The sequence below is a fragment of the Balaenoptera ricei genome, chromosome 20 (assembly GCF_028023285.1).
Source record: "Balaenoptera ricei isolate mBalRic1 chromosome 20, mBalRic1.hap2, whole genome shotgun sequence".
Classification (NCBI taxonomy): domain Eukaryota; kingdom Metazoa; phylum Chordata; class Mammalia; order Artiodactyla; family Balaenopteridae; genus Balaenoptera; species Balaenoptera ricei.
Genome location: NC_082658.1, coordinates 18,372,351 through 18,389,516, shown reverse-complemented (window position 1 = coordinate 18,389,516; position 17,166 = coordinate 18,372,351). Strand labels below are relative to the sequence as shown.

General features: G+C 41.5%; 2 protein-coding genes across 3 annotated transcripts in view; one reads left to right on the top strand and one right to left on the bottom strand.

Moving 5' to 3' along the window:
- The window catches only part of CWC25 (CWC25 spliceosome associated protein homolog), a 33,620-nt gene extending 16,835 nt beyond the window's left edge, over positions 1 to 16,785 (top strand). Inside the window, exons 9-10 of the mRNA XM_059906806.1 lie at positions 14,656 to 14,817; positions 15,301 to 16,785. Of these exons, the coding sequence (XP_059762789.1) occupies positions 14,656 to 14,817; positions 15,301 to 15,415 (277 nt within the window). The 3' untranslated portion in view covers positions 15,416 to 16,785. The remainder of the gene's footprint in view (positions 1 to 14,655; positions 14,818 to 15,300) is intronic.
- Positions 1 to 17,166, bottom strand: part of LOC132354513 (large ribosomal subunit protein eL19) — a 410,792-nt gene that overhangs the window by 275,770 nt on the left and 117,856 nt on the right. The window lies entirely within an intron of this gene.

Sequence of the window (17,166 nt, the reverse complement as noted above, 5' to 3'; positions counted from 1 at the left end):
GTCTCTCAACACCTGTAAACATGTTACTCTCACAGAAATTTCTGCAGGAAGCTTTTCTTGAGAGTGTGCTCCTTTCCTGAGGCATCAGCTGAAAGGGAAGCAGGAAGGTGGTCTCCTTGAGGGCAGACACCCTAAGATAAACTCTGTGTTTGAGTTGGGTGTGGTGTGGGTCAGACAGAATATGGGTGTGCAGTCATGGGACCTGAGGGGAGTTGGCTGTGCCCATGAAAGGCTGTCCCTAGGGGTCTCGTTTGCTCTTAGAAGTTTAGATGAGGGAATTCCCTCGCAGTCCAGTGGTTAGGACTCGGTGCTTTCACTGCTGTGGGCTCCAGTTCAATCCCTGGTCAAGGAACGAAGATCCCATAAAAAAAAAAAAAGAAAGTTTAGTTGACTTGGGCAACTTTTGTGTACTTCCTTTAACTGCCTCCCCCAATTGGCTGCACATTAGAATCACCTGGAAAGCTTAAAGAAAAACCAAAATCCCAATCAATCCCTTGCTGCACCCCAGCCCTATTACATCATAATCTCTGGGGATGGGCCCAGACATCAGTATTTTTTTTTTTTTTTTGGCTGTGTTGGGTCTTCGTTTCTGTGCGAGGGCTTTTCTCTAGTTGTGGCAAGCGGGGACCACTCTTCGTCGCGGTGCGCGGGCCTCTCACTATCGCGGCCTCTCTTGTTGCGGAGCACAGGCTCCAGACGCGCAGGCTCAGTAGTTGTGGCTCACGGGCCCAGTTGCTCCGCGGCATGTGGGATCTTCCCAGACCAGGGCTCGAACCCGTGTCCCCTGCACTGGCAGGCAGATTCTCAACCACTGCGCCACCAGGGAAACCCTAGACATCAGTATTTTTAAAGCATCCCAGTAGTTCCAGTGCACAACCAGCACTGAGAACCACAGAGTTCATAACAACCTCTTTTATTCACTATGCTGTTAGAAGAGAGGCAAACCCTAAAGTCCCTTTTAACTTTTAATTGCCTGATTCCCTAAGTTTAAGGTTTCATTTTCACTGGCAACTTTCCAAAATACCCAGGTACATATTTCCCTGCCTTCCCAGAGAGGGAGGGTATATTATGCATAATTTAATCTTTTATTGGTGACACTGGGTCAGTTCTTCAGCTGTGCTGTCATTCATGCTGTTCTTAGGGATGGATGCTCATGAGTGTATATTTTTTTTAATGTATTTTAAGGCTCTTGGTCAGCACAAGGTCTGCTTTTTCAGATCCCGCTTTGTTTTTCTGTCTCTTTTGCCATCTGCCATCACTTAAATTTGTCTCACTTTGTCAGCCTTTCTTATCGCCCTTAGAATCTTTGTTGAATTTTGTGATTTAAAATGAGTTAGAATAAACAACAAGGTCCTACTGTATAGGACCAATAGACCAATACTTCAATAAAGTGTTTTTTTTTATAAATTTATTTATTATTTTTGGCTGTGTTGGGTCTTCGATGCTGCGTGCAGGCTTTCTCTAGTTGCAGCTAGCAGAGGCTACTCTTCGTTGCGGTGTGTGGACTTCTCATTGTGGTGGCTTCTCTTGTTGTGGAGCACGGGCTTTAGGCATGTGGGCTTCAGTAGTTGTGGCACTTGGGCTCAGTAGTTGTGGCTCACGGGCTCCAGAGCTCAGGCTCAGTAGTTGTGGCGCATGGGCTTAGTTGCTCCATGGCATGTGGGATCTTCCTGGACCAAGGCTTGAACCTGTGTCCCCTACATTGGCAGGCAGATTCCTAACCACTGTGCCACCAGGGAAGTCCCAGTAAAATTTTAAAAAATAAATAAATAAAGTGAATTAGAGCCCTCAAGACTTCTGTCTTCCAGGAATGGAAACAGAAACTTGAAACATGGATTCTGTGATATCTCTTTGTTTTGGTTTGGTGTTCCAGGTAGTTGAACACCAAAGATGTAACCAAGATGGTGCTGAATTAAGACAAAAGAAAAGTTATGGCTGTAAAACCTTTCTTAGCACTATTTACACTGTTTCTCAGATTGAGAGTCACTGGATATTTCCTCAAGGGCCTGAGAGTTCTGTAAGAATTTAAAAATTTTTGAGTTCTCTTTTGTATGTATGTTTTGTTTTAATTAGTGATCTAAAACAACTTACTTATCAGCTGAAGGATGAAGCTTCTCTTGAGCAGTGAGGTTCTCAATTTAAAGCGATTTTTATAGACTAAGACTTTTTTTTTTTCTCTTAAGTTTTTTTTGGGGGACTGGGGGATTCCACATTATTTTTCCATTGCTTTCAGTGCTTCCTAAATTTCTTACAGTCAACACAGCACTTTTAAAAAAAATTTATTCCAGTATAGTTGATTTGCAATGTTGTATTAATTTCTGCTGTACAGCAAAGTGATTCAGTTACACACACACACACACACACACACATATATATATATATATATATATATATATATATATATATACACATTCTTCTTCATATTCTTTTCCATTATGGTTTATCACAGGATATTGAATTCAGTTCCCTGTGCTATACAGTAGGACCTTGTTGTTCATGCATTCCATATGCGATAGATATCACAATACTTTTTTTCTTTTTTTAAATTTATTTATTTAATTAATTTATTTTTGGCTGCGTTGAGTCTTCCATGCTGTGCGTGGGCCTTCTCCAGTTGCAGCGAGAGGGGGCCACTCTTCATTGTGGTGTGCAGGCTTCTCATTGTGGTGACCTCTCTTGTTGCAGAGCACGGGCTCTAGGCGCGCGGGCTTCAGTAGTTGTGGCATGCAGGCTCAGTAGTTGTGGCTCGCAGGCTCTAGAGCACAGGCTCACTAGTTGTGGTACACGGGCTTAGCTGCTCCGCGGCATGCGGGATCTTCCTGGACCAGGGCTCGAACCCACGTCCCCTGCATTGGCAGGCGGATTCTCAACCACTGCGCCACCAGGGAAGCCCCACAACACTTTTATAATTAAAAAAATGTGTATGCTCAAAACAAACTAACAAAAACCACTACTATAAGGTCACACCCCAGAAGTGGCTAAAATTCCTTCTGTTGGGCTTGTAAATTGCCCAGAACAAAGGTGGCAATAGGAAATAGAAAATGGAGTTACTATTCTTGCATTAATTACTATTATTAAGGCACAATTTCTTTAATTGTTTTGATCAAATAATAGACAACCTTTTTTTAAAGTATAGTTTATTTATAATATATCAGTTTCAGGTGTACAACATAGTGATTCAATATTTTTATAGATTATATTCCATTTAAAGTTATTATAAAATATTGGCTATATTCCCTGTGCTGTATAATATATCCTTGTATCATATTTATTTTATACATAGTAGTTTGTACCTCTTAGTCCCCTACTCTTAATCTTGCTCCTCCTCCATCCCCCTCCCCACTGGTAACCACTAGTTTGTTCTCTACATCTGTGTGTCTGTTTCTATTTTGTTATAGTCATTCATTTGTTTCATTTTTTAGATTCCACATGTAAGTAATAACATACAATCTTTCGCTGTCTGACTTCTTTTACTAAGCATAATATCCTCCAAGTCCATCCATGTTGTTGCAAATGGCAAAATTTTCATTCTTTTTTATGGCTGAGTAATATTCCATTATATACCACATCTTCTTTATCCAGTCTTCTGTTGATGGACACTTAGGTTGCTTCATATCTTGGCTATTATAAATAATGATGCTATGAACATTGGGGTGCATGTATCTTTTCAAATTAGTGTTTTTATTTTCTCTGGACGTATACTCAAGAGTGGAATTGCTGGGAATTCCCTGGCAGTCCAGTGGTTAGGACTCTGTGCTTCCACTGCAGGGGGCACGGGTTCGATCCCTGGTCAGGGAACAAAGATCTCGCATGGTGTGGCCAAAAAAAAAGAGTGGAATTGCTGGATCATGTGGTAGTTCTATGTTTACTTTTTTGAAGAACCTCCATACTGCTTTCCATAGTGGCTGCACTAATTTACATTCCCACCAGCAGGGTAAGTAGGGTTCCCTTTTCTCCACATCCTCACTGACCTTTGTTATTTGTGGTCTTTTTGACACCAGCCATTCTTCAGCTGTGAGGTGATACCTCATTGTGGTTTTGGTTTGCATTTCCCTGATGATTAGCAATGTTGAGCATCTTTTCATGTACATGTTGACTATAAGAAGACTAGCCAACATGCACAAGGAGATATAGAAGACTATATCTTCTTTGGAAAAATGTCTATTCAGGTCTCCTGCTCATTTTTTAATTGGGTTGTTTGTTCTGATATTGAGTTTTTTGAGCTGCTTATGTAATCTGGATATTAACTCTTTGTCAGTCATATCATTTGCAAATATATTTTTCCCATTCAGTAGGTTTTTTTTTTTTTTTAAATCAGTTGTAGTTCTTTTTTTTTTTAAGTTAATTAATTAATTAATTTTTGGCTGCATTGGGTCTTTGTAGCTGCGCGTGGGCTTTCTCTAGTTGCAGCGAGGGGGGGCTACTCTCCATTGCGGTGTGCGGGCTTCTCACTGCAGTGGCTTCTCTTGCTGCGGAGCATGGGCTGTAGGTGTGTGGGCTCAGTAGTTGTGGCTCATGGGCTCTAGAGTGCAGGCTCAGTAGTTGTGGCTCACGGGCTTAGATGCTCTGCGGCATGTGGGATCTTCCTGGACCAGGGCTCAAACCCATGTCCCCTGCATTGGCAGGTGGATTCTTAACCACTTCGCTACCAGGGAAGTCCCAGTTTTTTTGTTTTGTTGATAGTTTCCTTTGCTGTGCAAAAGCTTTCAAGTTTAATCAGGTCCCATTTGTTTATTTTGGCTTTTGTTTCCTTTGTCCGAGGAGACAGATCTAAAAAAATAATTGCTGTGACTTATGTCAAAGAATGTTCTGCCTATGTTTCTTTTTTTTTATATTATTTTTAAAAATATCTTTATTGGATTATAATTGCTTTACGATGTTGTGTTAGTTTCTGTTGTACAACAAAGTGTGAATCAGCTATAAGTATACATATATCCCCATATCCCCTCCCTCTTCAGCCTCCCTCCCATCCTCCCTATCCCACCCCTCTAGGTCACCACAAAGCATCGAACTGATCTCCCTGTGCTATGGTGCAGCTTCCCACTAGCCATCCATTTTACATTTGGTAGTGTATGTATGTCAGTGCTGCTCTCTCACTTTGTCCCAGTTTCCACTTCCCCCTCTGTGTCCTCAAGTCTGTTCTCTACATCTGCGTCTTTACTCCTGCCCTGCCACTAGGTTCATCAGTACCGGTTTTTTAGATTCCATATATGTGCGTTAGCATACAGTATTTGTTTTTCTCTTTCTGACTTACTTCACTCTGTATGGTAGACTCTAGGTCCATCCACCTCATTACAAATAACTCAGTTTCGTTCCTTTTTATGGCTGAGTAATATTCCATTGTATATAAATGCCACATCTTCTTTGTCCGTTCATCTGTCGATGGATGTTTAGGTTGCTTCCATGTCCTGGCAATTGTAAATAGTGCTGCAATGAACATTGTGGTACGTGTATCTTTTTGAATTATGGTTTTCTCAGGGTATTTGCCCAGGAGTGGGATTGCTGGGTCATATGGTAGTTCTATTTTTAGTTTTTTAAGAAACCTCCATACTGCTCTCCAGAGTGGCTGTATCCATTTATATTCCCACCAACAGTGCAGGAGGGTTCCCTTTTCTCCACCCCCCCTCCAGCATTTATTGTTTGTAGATTTTTTGATGATGGCCATTCTGACTGGTGTGAGGTGATACCCCATTGTGGTTTTGATTTGCATTTCTCTAATGATTAGTGATGTTGAGCATCCTTTCATGTGTTTGTTGGCAATCTGTATATCTTCTCTAGAGAAATGTCTATTTAGGTCTTCTGCCCATTTTTGGATTGGGTTGTTCTTTTGCTATTGAGCTGCATGAGCTGCTTGTAAATTTTGGAGATTAATCCTTTGTCATTTGCAAATATTTTCTCCCGTTCTGAGGGCTGTCTTTTTGTCTTGTTTACGGTTTCCTTTGCTGTGCAAAAGCTGTTAAGTTTCATTAGATCCCACTTGTTTATTTTTGATTTTATTTCCCTTAGTGTAGGAGATGGGTCAGAGAAGATCTTGCTGTGATTTATGTCAAAGAGAGTTCTGCCTGTGTTTTCCTCTAAGAGTTTTATAGTGTCTGGCCTTACATTTAGGTCTTTAATCCATTTTGAGTTTATTTTTGTGTGTGGTTTTAGGAAGTGTTCTAATTTCATTCTTTTACATGTAGCTGTCCAGTTTTCCCAGGTGCACTTATTGAAGAAGCTGTCTTTCCTCCATTGTATATTCTTGCCTCCTTTGTCAAAGATAAGGTGACCATATGTGTGTGGGTTTATCTCTGGGCTTTCTATCCTGTTCCATTGATCTATATTTCTGTTTTTGTGCCAGTACCATACTGTCTTGATTACTGTAGCTTTGTAGTATAGTCTGAAGTCTGGGAGCCTGATTCCTCCAGTGCCGTTTTTCTTTCTCAAGATTGCTTTGGCTATTAGGGTCTTTTGTGTTTCCATACAAATTGTGAAATTTTTTGTTCTAGTTCTGTGAAAAATGCCATTGGTAATGTGATAGGGATTGCACTGAATCTGTAGATTGCTTTGGGTAGTACAGTTATTTTCACATTGTTGATTCTTCCAATCCAAGAACATGGTATATCTTTCCATCTGTTTGTATCGTCTTTGATTTCTTTCATCAGTGTCTTATAGTTTTCTGCATACAGGTCTTTTGCCTCCTTAGGTAGGTTTATTCCTAGGTATTTTATTCTTTTTGTTGCAGTGGTAAATGGGAGTGTTTCCTTGATTTCTCTTTCTGATTTTTTGTTGCTAGTGTATAGGAATGCAAGAGATTGCTGTGCATTAATTTTGTATCCTGCTACTTTACCAGATTCATTGATTAGCTCTAGTAGTTTTCTGGTGGCATCTTTAGGATTTTCTGTCTATAGTATCATGTCATCTGCAAACAGTGACATTTTTACTTCTTCTTTTTCAATTTGGATTCCTTTTATTTCTTTTTCTTCTCTGATTGTTGTGGCTAAAACTTCCAAAACTATGTTGAATAATAGTGGTGTGAGTGGGCACCCTTGTTTTGCTCCTGATCTTAGAGGAAATGCTTTCAGTTTTTCACCATTGAGAATGATGTTGGCTGTGGGTTTGTCAAATATGGCTTTTATTTTGTTGAGGTAGGTTCCCTCTATGCCCACTTTCTGGAGAGTTTTTATCATAAATGGGAGTTGAATTTTGTCAAAAGCTTTCTCTGCATCTACTGAGATGATCATATGGTTTTTATCCTTCAGTTTGTTAATATGGTATGTCACTTTGATTGATTTGCATATATTGAAGAATCCTTGCATTCCTGGGATAAACCCCACTTGATCATGGGGTACGATCCTTTTAATGTGCTATTGGATTCTGTTTGCTAATATTTTGTTGAGGATTTTTGCATCTATGTTCATCAGTGATGTTGGCCTGTAATTTTCTTTTTTTGTGACATCTTTGGTTTTGGTATCAGGGTGATGGTGGCCTCATAGAATGAGTTGAGGAGTGTTCCTCCCTCTGCTATATTCTGGAAGAGTTTGAGAAGGATAGGTGTTAGCTTTTCTGTAAATGTTTGCTAGAATTCGCCTGTGAAGCCATCTGGTCCTGGGCTTTTGTTTGTTGGAAGGTTTTTGTTTTGTTTTTTTAATAAATTTATTTATTTATTTGTTTTTTGTTTGTCACTGTGTTGGGTCTTCATTGCGGTGCATGAGCTTCTTATTGTCGTGGCTTCTCTTGTTGCGGAGCATGAGCTCTAGGCATGCGGCCTTCAGTAGTTGTGGCTTGCGGGCTCTAGAGTGCAGGCTCAGTAGTTGTGGCGCATGGGCTTAGTTGCTCTGCGGCATGTGGGATCTTCCCAGACCAGGGATTGAACCCATGTCCCCTGCATTGGCAGGCAGATTCTTATCCACTGCGCCACCAGGGAAGCCCCTGTTGGAAGGTTTTTAATCACAGTCTCAATTTCAGTGCTTGTGATTGGTCTGTTCATGTTTTCTGTTTCTTCCTGGTTCAGTCTTGGAAGGTTGTGCTTTTCTAAGAATTTGTCCATTTCTTCCAGGTTGTCCATTTTATTGGCATATAGTTGCTTGTAGTAATCTCTCATGATCCTTTGTATTTCTGCGGTGTCAGTTGTTATTTCTCCTTTTTCATTTCTAATTCTGTTGATCTGAGTCTTCTCCCTTTTTTTGCTGATGAGTCTGGCTAATGGTTTATCAACTTTGTTTATCTTCTCAAAGAACCAGCTTTTAGTTTTATTGATCTTTGCTATTGTTTCCCTCATTTCATTTTCATTTATTTCTTATCTGATCTTTATGATTTTTTTCCTTCTGCTAACTTTGGAGGTTTTTTGTTCTTCTTTCTCTAATTGCTTTAGGTGTAAGGTTAGGTTGTTTATTTGAGATGTTTCTTGTTTCTTGCGGTAGGATTGTATTGCTATAAACTTCCCTCTTAGAGCTGCTTTTGCTGCAGCCCATAGGTTTTGGGTTGTTTTGTTTTCATTGTCATTTGTTTGTAGGTATTTTTTGATTTCCTCTTTGATTTCTTCAGTGATCTCCTGGTTGCTTAGTAGCATATTGTTTAACCTCCATGTGTTTGTATTTTTTACAGTTTTTTTTCCTGTAATTGATATCTAGTCTCATAGCATTGTGGTCGGAAAAGATGCTTGATACGATTTCAGTTTTCTTAAATTTACCGAGGCTTGATTTGTGACCCAAGATGTGATCTGTCCTGGAGAATGTTATCTGTGCCCTTGAGAAGAAAGTGTATTCTGTTGTTTTTGGATGGAATGTCCTATAAATATCAATTAAGTCCATCTGGTCTAATGTGTCATTTAAAGCTTGTGTTTCCTTATTTATTTTCTGTTTGGATTATCTGTCCTTTGGTGTAAGTGGGGTGTTAAAGTCACCTACTATTATTGTGTTGCTGTTGAGTTCCCCTTTTATGGCTGTTAGCACTTGCCTTATTTATTGATGTGCTCCTATGTTGGGCCCATAGATATTTACAATTGTTATGTCTTCTTTTTGGAGTGATCCCTTGATGATTATATAGTGTCCTTCCTTGTCTCTTGTAATAGTCTTTATTTTAAAGTCTGTTTTGTCTTATATGAGTATTGCTACTCCAGCTTTCTTTTGATTTACATTTGCATGCAATATCTTTCTCCATCCCCTCACTTTCAGTCTGTATGTGTCCCTAGGTCTGAAGTGGGTCTCTTGTAGACAGCATGTATATGGGTCTTGGTTTTGTATCCATTCAGCCAGTCTATGTCTTTTGGTTGGAGCATTTAATCCATTTACATTTAAGGTAGTTATCAATATGTATGTTCCTATTACCATTTTCTTAATTGTTTGGGTATGTTATTGTAGGTCTTTTCCTTCTCTTGTGTTTCCTGCCTAGAGAAGTTCCTTTAGCATTTGTTATAAAGCTGGTTTGGTGGTGCTGAATTCTCTCAACTTTTGTTTCTCTGTAAAGCTTTTGATTTCTCCATCAAATCTAAATGAGATCCTTGCTGGGTAGAGTAATCTTGGTTGTAGGTTTTTCCCTTTCGTCACTTTAAATATATCTTGCCACTCCCTTCTGGCCTGTAGAGTTTCTGCTGAAAGATCAGCTGTTAACCTTAGGGGGATTCCCTTGTATGTTATTTGTTGCTTTTCCCTTGCTGCTTTTAATATTTTTTCTTTGTGTTTTTAGTTTTTGTTAGTCTGATTAATATGTGTCTTGGCATGTTTCTCCTTGGCTTTATCCTGTGTGGGACTCTGTGCTTCCTGGACTTGATTGACTATTTCCTTTCCCATGTTGGGGAAGTTTTTAACCATAATCTCTTAAAATATTTTCTCAGACCTTTTCTTTTTTTCTTCTTTTTCTGGGATGCCTATAATTCGAATGTTGGTGCACTTAATGTTGTCCCAGAGGTCTCTGAGACTGGCCTCCATTCTTTTCATTCTTTTTTCTTTTTTCTGCTGTGCGGCAGTTATTTCCACCATTCTATCTTCCAGCTCACTTATCCGTTCTTCTGCCTCAGTTATTCTGCTATTGATTCCTTCTAGAGTATTTTTAATTTTAGTTATTGTGTTGTTCATGACTGTTTGTGTTTGCTCTTTAGTTCTTCTAGGTCCTTGTTAAACGTTTCTTGTATTTTCTCTATGCTATTTCCAAGATTTTGGATCATCTTTACTATCATTACTCTGAATTCTTTTTCAGGTAGTTTGCCTATTTCCTCTTCATTTATTTGGTCTTGTGGGTTTTTATCTTGCTCCTTTGTCTGTAAGATATTTCTCTGTCTTCTCATTTTGTCCAATTTACAGTATTTGAGGTCTCCTTTCCCTAGGCTGCAGGGTCGTAGTTCCTCTTGCTTCTGTTCTCTGCCCCCGGTGGTGGGGTTGGTCCAGTGTCTTGTGTAGGCCTCCTGATGGGAGGGCCTGGTGCCTGCGTTCTGGTGGGTGGAGCTGAGTCTTTTCCCTCTCCTGAGCAGGGCCGTGTCAAGTGGTGTGTTTTGGGGTGTCTGTGAGCTTAGTATGACTTTAGGTAGTCTCTGTGCTAATGGGTGGGTTTTTGTTCCTGTCTTGTTTGTTGTTTGGTGTGAGGCATCCAGCACTGGGAGCAGCTGGCAGTTGGGTGGAGCCATGTCTTGGATTCATATAGAGGCCTCCGTGAGAGCTCTCGGCGATTAATCTTCCCTGGGGCCAGGAATTCTCTATTCGTCCAGCATCCTGGACTTGGTGTGCCCACTGCAGAATCCCAGACCCGACTTGTGGCTGAGGGACCAAGACCCTGCAAGTCGCTCGTCCCAGCAATAAAGGGGATTAAAAAAAAAGACTAACAAAACCCCAGACAAATGGTAAACAGTAAAATCAAACAAACAGAAGCAAGGAAACATGCACACACACAAAAGAAACGAGAACAGAACCAAATAAACCAAATAGCAAGGGAACAACCAGACAAACAAAAGAACCCAAGAACAAAATCAATTAAGAAGAAAGCTGACAAAAACCCCGAACCAAAAAACAAAACCAAAGCAGAGTACCAACTGAAGAATGAAGCAAAGAAACGAAACAAACCAACAAAAAATGATATAAAAAAAAGAAGAGAGAGAAAGGGGAAAGAAGACAGAACAACAGAAAAGCAACATAGAAACAGAAATATAAAAAAATAAAATAGAAAATATATTAAAGAAAAAAAGAAAAAGACAAAACCCTGGAGAAATGGTAAAAACAAAATCAAACAAACAAGAGGAGAAACAAGGAAACACATACTCATGTAAAAGAAACAAAAACAGAGCCAAATAAAACAAAAAGCAAGAGAACCAAATAGAAGAACTCAAAAATGAAATCAAACAATTAGGATTAAAACTAACAAAAACACATAATCTAAAAACAAAACCAAAGCAGTGTGCCAACTGAAGAGTAAAGCAAGGAAACAGAACAAACCGATAAAAATGATTAAAAAAATAATAATAATGAAAGAAAATAAAAAGGGAAAAAACACAGGACAACAGAAAAACAAAGTAGAAATGAAAAGATAATAAAAAGAAAAATAAAGAAAATGAGGGGGCTTCCCTGGTGGTGCAGTGGTTGAGAATCTGCCTGCCAATGCAGGGGACACGGGTTCGAGCCCTGGTCTGGGAAGATCCCACATGCCGCGGAGCAACTGGGCCTGTGAGCCACAATTACTGAGCCTGCGTGTCTGGAGCCTGTGCTCCGCAACAAGAGAGGCCGCGATGGTGAGAGGCCCGCGCACCGCGATGAAGAGTGGCCCCCGCTTGCCACAACTAGAGAAAGCCCTCGCACAGAAACGAAGACCCAACACAGCCATAAATAGATAAATTAAAAAAGAAAAAAAGAAAATGAGGAAGAAAAAAATAAGGGAAAAGAACACAGAACAACAGAAGAGCAAAGTAAAAATAGAATTGTATAAAAAAATAAACAATAAACAATAAAAATATGTAATAAAACATGGAGATCCCAAAAGACTGAAAAAAAAAAAACTAAAGCAACAACAAACAAAAAAAGAAAAACCAAAAAAAAAGCTAGAACCAACAACAGAATGAATCAAAACATAATAAAATTAATAGTAATAATTATGTTTCCCTGGGGTCTCTGCTGTAAGTGTCCTTGCACATGCCATGAGCCACAGCCCACCTCCGCCTCCCCAAGAGGCTCCTCTGCCTCTGGGCTGGTCTCTGGACCTGCTGTGGGCCCTGAGAGCACCACTCAGACTCTGATCTGGCCCAGTTCCTGTGTGTGCTTGCCCCCAAAGTCCACAGCTGCCAGAGCTAGACCGTTTTCCTTTGTGGGAAACACTCATTGTCTACTCAGATATTCCATAGACGCAGGGTCTACCTAGCTGATCCTGGGGATTTAATCTGCAGCTTGTATAGCTGATGGAAAGATTTTCAATCTTCTTCCTTAGTTACCCTGTCCCTGGGGTTCAGCTTTGGTTTTATCCCCACCTCTGTGGTCCACCCACAGGAGTCTGGTCCTGAGGCTGCCTTGGAGCTCTTGGGTCTGCCCCTGTGAGAATGGGGTGCAGAGGTGGTCTGACTGCTTGGATCGCGGGAGCCCGGGCCGTGCCAAATGCGCAGGGAAGCCGGCAGCCATGGGCGCAAGAGATATGGCCCTAGTGAGGGCCTTTTCTGGAGCCCGGCATAAGACACGTGAGGGCCAGCCCTGGCTGGGGTTTTTCTGGCATCCGGCAGCAGACGTGTGAGGGCCAGCCCTGAGCGGGCTTCTTTTATTGTCGTTGGCAGGCGCCGGCGTGTGGGGAGAGAGAGGTTACAGTAGTGGCTCCTCCCCATGCATGTGACTCAGCAGTAGCGCCTGCTTCCCTCAGTTCATCTTCCCACATCCAACAGCAGTTCTCACTCTGGGCCCGTTCTCCAATCCCCACGCACCAGCTCCCAGCCCCCTTGCACACCTGTGAACACACATCCCAGTCCGGGGCACACAGGCCCATGGTACAGACCATCTGTGTATTTCTCACTCTGTCCCGTCAGCCAAAGATCGGCTGCTTCACCCTCTTCCAACAGCCTCAAATGCTTCCCTTCTGTCCCAATCGATTTCCCCGTCGGAGAGGGGGTTTCTCCGAATTCAGGACTCTCTCCTCTGCTTCAGCTCCCCTGCCCCAGGGTGTAGGTCCCATCCGCTTCCTTTCCTCCTCCTTCTCCCTTCATTTTTTTCCGTCCTACCCAGTTATGCAGGGATCTTTATAGTCCTTTCCGGTGTCCAAGGTCTTCTGCTAGTTTTCAGCCAGTGTTCTGTGAGAATTGTTGTATCTATAGATGTATTCCTCATGCATCCGTGGAGAGAGATGAACTCCACGTCCACTTACTCCTCCGCCATCTTGAATCTCTCTGCCATATTTCTTCTAGGAGTTTTATGGTTTCCGGTCTTACATTTAGGTCTTTAATCCATTTTGAGTTTATTTTTGTATGTGATGTGAGAAAATGTTCTAATTTCATTCTTTTACATGTAGCTGTCTGGTGTCATTCTCCTGTGTGGTTCAATTTCTCAGAAACTACTGGAGGGTCTACCCTCTGGAGGGTCTCCTGTAGATGTTTGGGAGAGTAGTCACTGGCTTCCCCAAGTCAGGCATGAGGACCCCAGAATGTCTTAACTGCTCCTTATACAGACCTTAAATTAGTCCCTTTGTTTTCAACCCTGTGCACCGCCCTCCAAAGTGCTTGGTGCCTGCAGTCCCTGAACCTTTCCTGGGTTTTGCAGTGTGAATATCTTGCTTCTGATCAGTATCAGGCACTTAGGATTCAGTTTCCTCTAATCTGTTAAAGTGGTTACTACTCCTTCATCCACTTCCATCTTCTGACAGTTTATTCACATCTCTTATCTAGTGTTATTTCCTCTTCCATCTTCTTGTGCTTTTATGTATTTTAGTTAGTGGGGTTTTTGAAGGAGAGGCTTTTCATTTCGCTATAGATAACTAAATGTCAAATTTTAGTATCTTAATTTTCTCAAAATTGAGAAAAAATTGAGTCCCACTCCCTTATGGGACTCCGATAATTATTTTTCCTTTTAAAGGGGGATCTGTACATCACACCAATTTGAGAAGCAATGGATTTGGATGTCTGACATTGGTAAATAGTGATCGAGCTGGTTCATCACCTCCTTCTTGCTCTTCATTTGCAGTGAGTGCCAGGAAAGACCTACCTATTACTGTCTGAGGCTAAGGTGAATTCTTCAGGCATCTTGCTTCTAGCTTAGTCCTAAAGTGGTATACTCACGCACTACGTCCATGAATTTCTAAGCACCTCTAGTGGGTAGGTGGTAGATGTTAACCGTTACATGGATGAACTTAGTCCCCTGTTTTATAAGTTGTTGAGCAAACAACTGGAATATAATTGCCATAGCCTGAGGCTCCTGATTAGTTCTCAATTTATTTTTTGTATTTATTGTTTCAGAATAATTACTCCAGAGATTATTGAGTGAGAGTATGGAATCCTTCACTAAAATCTTTGAAATTTGAGTGCAAGCACCTGAACAAGATGTTAGGAAGGAAGGAAACTCATGCTGAGTGTGGCACTGGGCTGGGCATTTCCGAGGGAAGAGAGCCATGGGCTGGAGAACCTGGGGTCCTACCTGGTTTCTCTTCTCCCTGTGGTGTTTCTCTTTTTTTTGTTGTTGTTGCTGGGAGAGAGGTAGACCTTAGGGTGATTTTTGTGTTCAACAGAAAGCTCTCATCAGAGGAGCTCGAGCGAAAACGGCAAGAGATGATGGAAAACGCCAAGTGGCGGGAGGAAGAGAGGCTGAACATCCTCAAGAAGCACGCTAAGGACGACGAACGGGAGCAGAGGCTGGAGAAGCTAGACTCCCGGGATGGGAAGTTTATCCAGTGAGTGCATCATTTTCCTGCCTATCAGCTTTCATGGCGATGGTCCCAAGGAGGCAGTTGGGTAACTGGTTCATTCACTGTGTTCCCAGTGTTCCTGTGTCTCTGCGGAGCTCAGCCCCCAGACACCATTGTTACTACTCCCAGCTTCTGGCCAGACAGTGGGATGTTTTTCATTTGAGGGGAGGAGAGGTGAATTGGTATTTTCACTGAATCTCCTTGGCCTTCTCCTAAGAATTCATGGCTCAGGAAGCCTTTTTCAAATGAAGCTTGGACTTATTTTCCAAAACAGATACATTTTCCTTATATATTTATAAAAAATTGAGTTCCAGATGGAGTCACTCAAAAGTTATCTACATGGGCTTAAGAGAGCTTGTGCTTCTACAGCTGCTTTATGGCTAGCAACCTGTTTCTTCTTATTCTGCCAGAGAGTTGGCCAGTTGACAAATGCTTGTTACTTAACTTTCACCTGTCTTCTCTTCCCAGCCGCATGAAGCTAGAGAGTGCATCTACCTCCTCTCTGGAAGATCGGGTGAAGCGGAATATTTACTCTCTACAGAGAACCTCAGTAGCTCTGGAGAAGAACTTTATGAAGAGATGAAAGCCATCCCCTCTCTTGCTGGTTTTCCTGAAATTTCCAGGGAGGCTGCTGATCCCTTAAAAATTCTCTTTATAAGAGTTCAAATGGCTTCTTCCACAGATGTCAAACCACCACTGTTCAAAGTGACTCTCCTCCATGGATTCCCAAAACAGCCCACTTCTTTTGAGAACCAGTGTGACTTGCTCTATGGGACCCTCAGTAACTTGCTGGGTGCAGAGCAGGTCTTAACAGTTTTTAAATGGGTGGGCACTGGAACATCTAGGTGTGAGCACTCATCTTGCTCTGGAAGGAGGCTCCCTTATGCCTCTTCCCTCCACCTGTGTGAACAAACCTATTCTATCACCTCAGAATAGACTGGACCTTTCAGAAACCTCTCTCCCCAGAGTCACCCAGATAGTTTGTGCTTACCAGGGTAAACGAACATTTACTTGATTTAGTAGATAATGTGACAGATGATGTCAGATTAGGGCAGAGCCAAGGGAGTGACAAAGAATCTGGAAGGGAAAACAATGCAAAAAAACCCCCTAAATGAACTGTTGAACTATTTGGACTATCTTTCAAACTGTAAAGTATATTGTGTATATGTACAAATGTATAATTTTTACATGCTTTTAAAAAAAGTAGTTAGCTTTGTTAGAATATCTTGTTTGGTAAGTGACCTTACTATGTAATAGAACCACATTGTATCTTGTTATCCAGTAACACAGTAAGGCAGGTCAGCTTTTCTTTCCTCTTGGAATCTGGCTAGTTGTGGAGGGGCCTGGGTTTATTGATAGGATCTAGGGTATCTATCCATTTACACTGCTTACAGTCTCTGATGTGGGCAGTGCAGTGTTGAAGTCAAATGATTTTAGTAGTCAGGACCAAACTACCAGTATGCTCCCTGGCTCTTAAAAGAAAATATAATGGAAGCTGTTTATTTCATGGCTTCCCTTTTATCATGTAGTAATCTTATTACAATTCTAGATTTTCAGGAGTTGTTTGCTATTATTTTTTAGTCAGGTATTAAACAAAACAAAACAAAAAACCCAGACTCCTGGGATCCATCTCCTTGTCTTTACCCCTTTCCCTTCTCTTTTACCAGAAGCCCTCATTGGACCCAGGAAGTCCTAGGCACTCTTGACCCACACATTAGCTGGGCCAGTTCCTTGTTCTGCTAATTCCTAACTCTGCTTAAAATGAATTTGGATTTATATTTTTGAGCACTTATGATGCCAGACACTGTTATGCTTAAAACCCAGTCTTTCCCCAGAGAGAAAGTAACGCACACTTGTTATGCATTTAATCACCTTATCCTGCTTCCCTATACTAGGGTTAATTATGTCTTTTATTTTATTAATTGGTAATAAAGGCTACATTTATTTTTGTAACTGTGCAAAAAGCCACCTGTGCTGAGTACCGAATTCCCATACAGAATAATATTGATCCGCGATTTCTGTCCAGTATAAAATGGAGAGCCTTAGTCTGAGAGGAATTATGTAACAAAGCGTGGACAGTTTACTCAAAGATTTCATCGAGTGAGCCAGAGAGTAAGACGATTATAATTCTCTGCCGAAGGATAGGTGTCTTACGGTGCCGGCCTGTCCCTGAACTGGACCCTTTGGCGGGAGGAGGTCGGCAGCCAGTGGGTGGGAGCGGGACCCATTCATAAAACCCAGGGCTCCCGGCTGGCTCCTCTCATTGGCCCTGGGGGGAGGAGGCGTGTCCTGCGGGTGGAGCGAGCCCCGGGGCCCAGGGGAGTGGGAAGATCC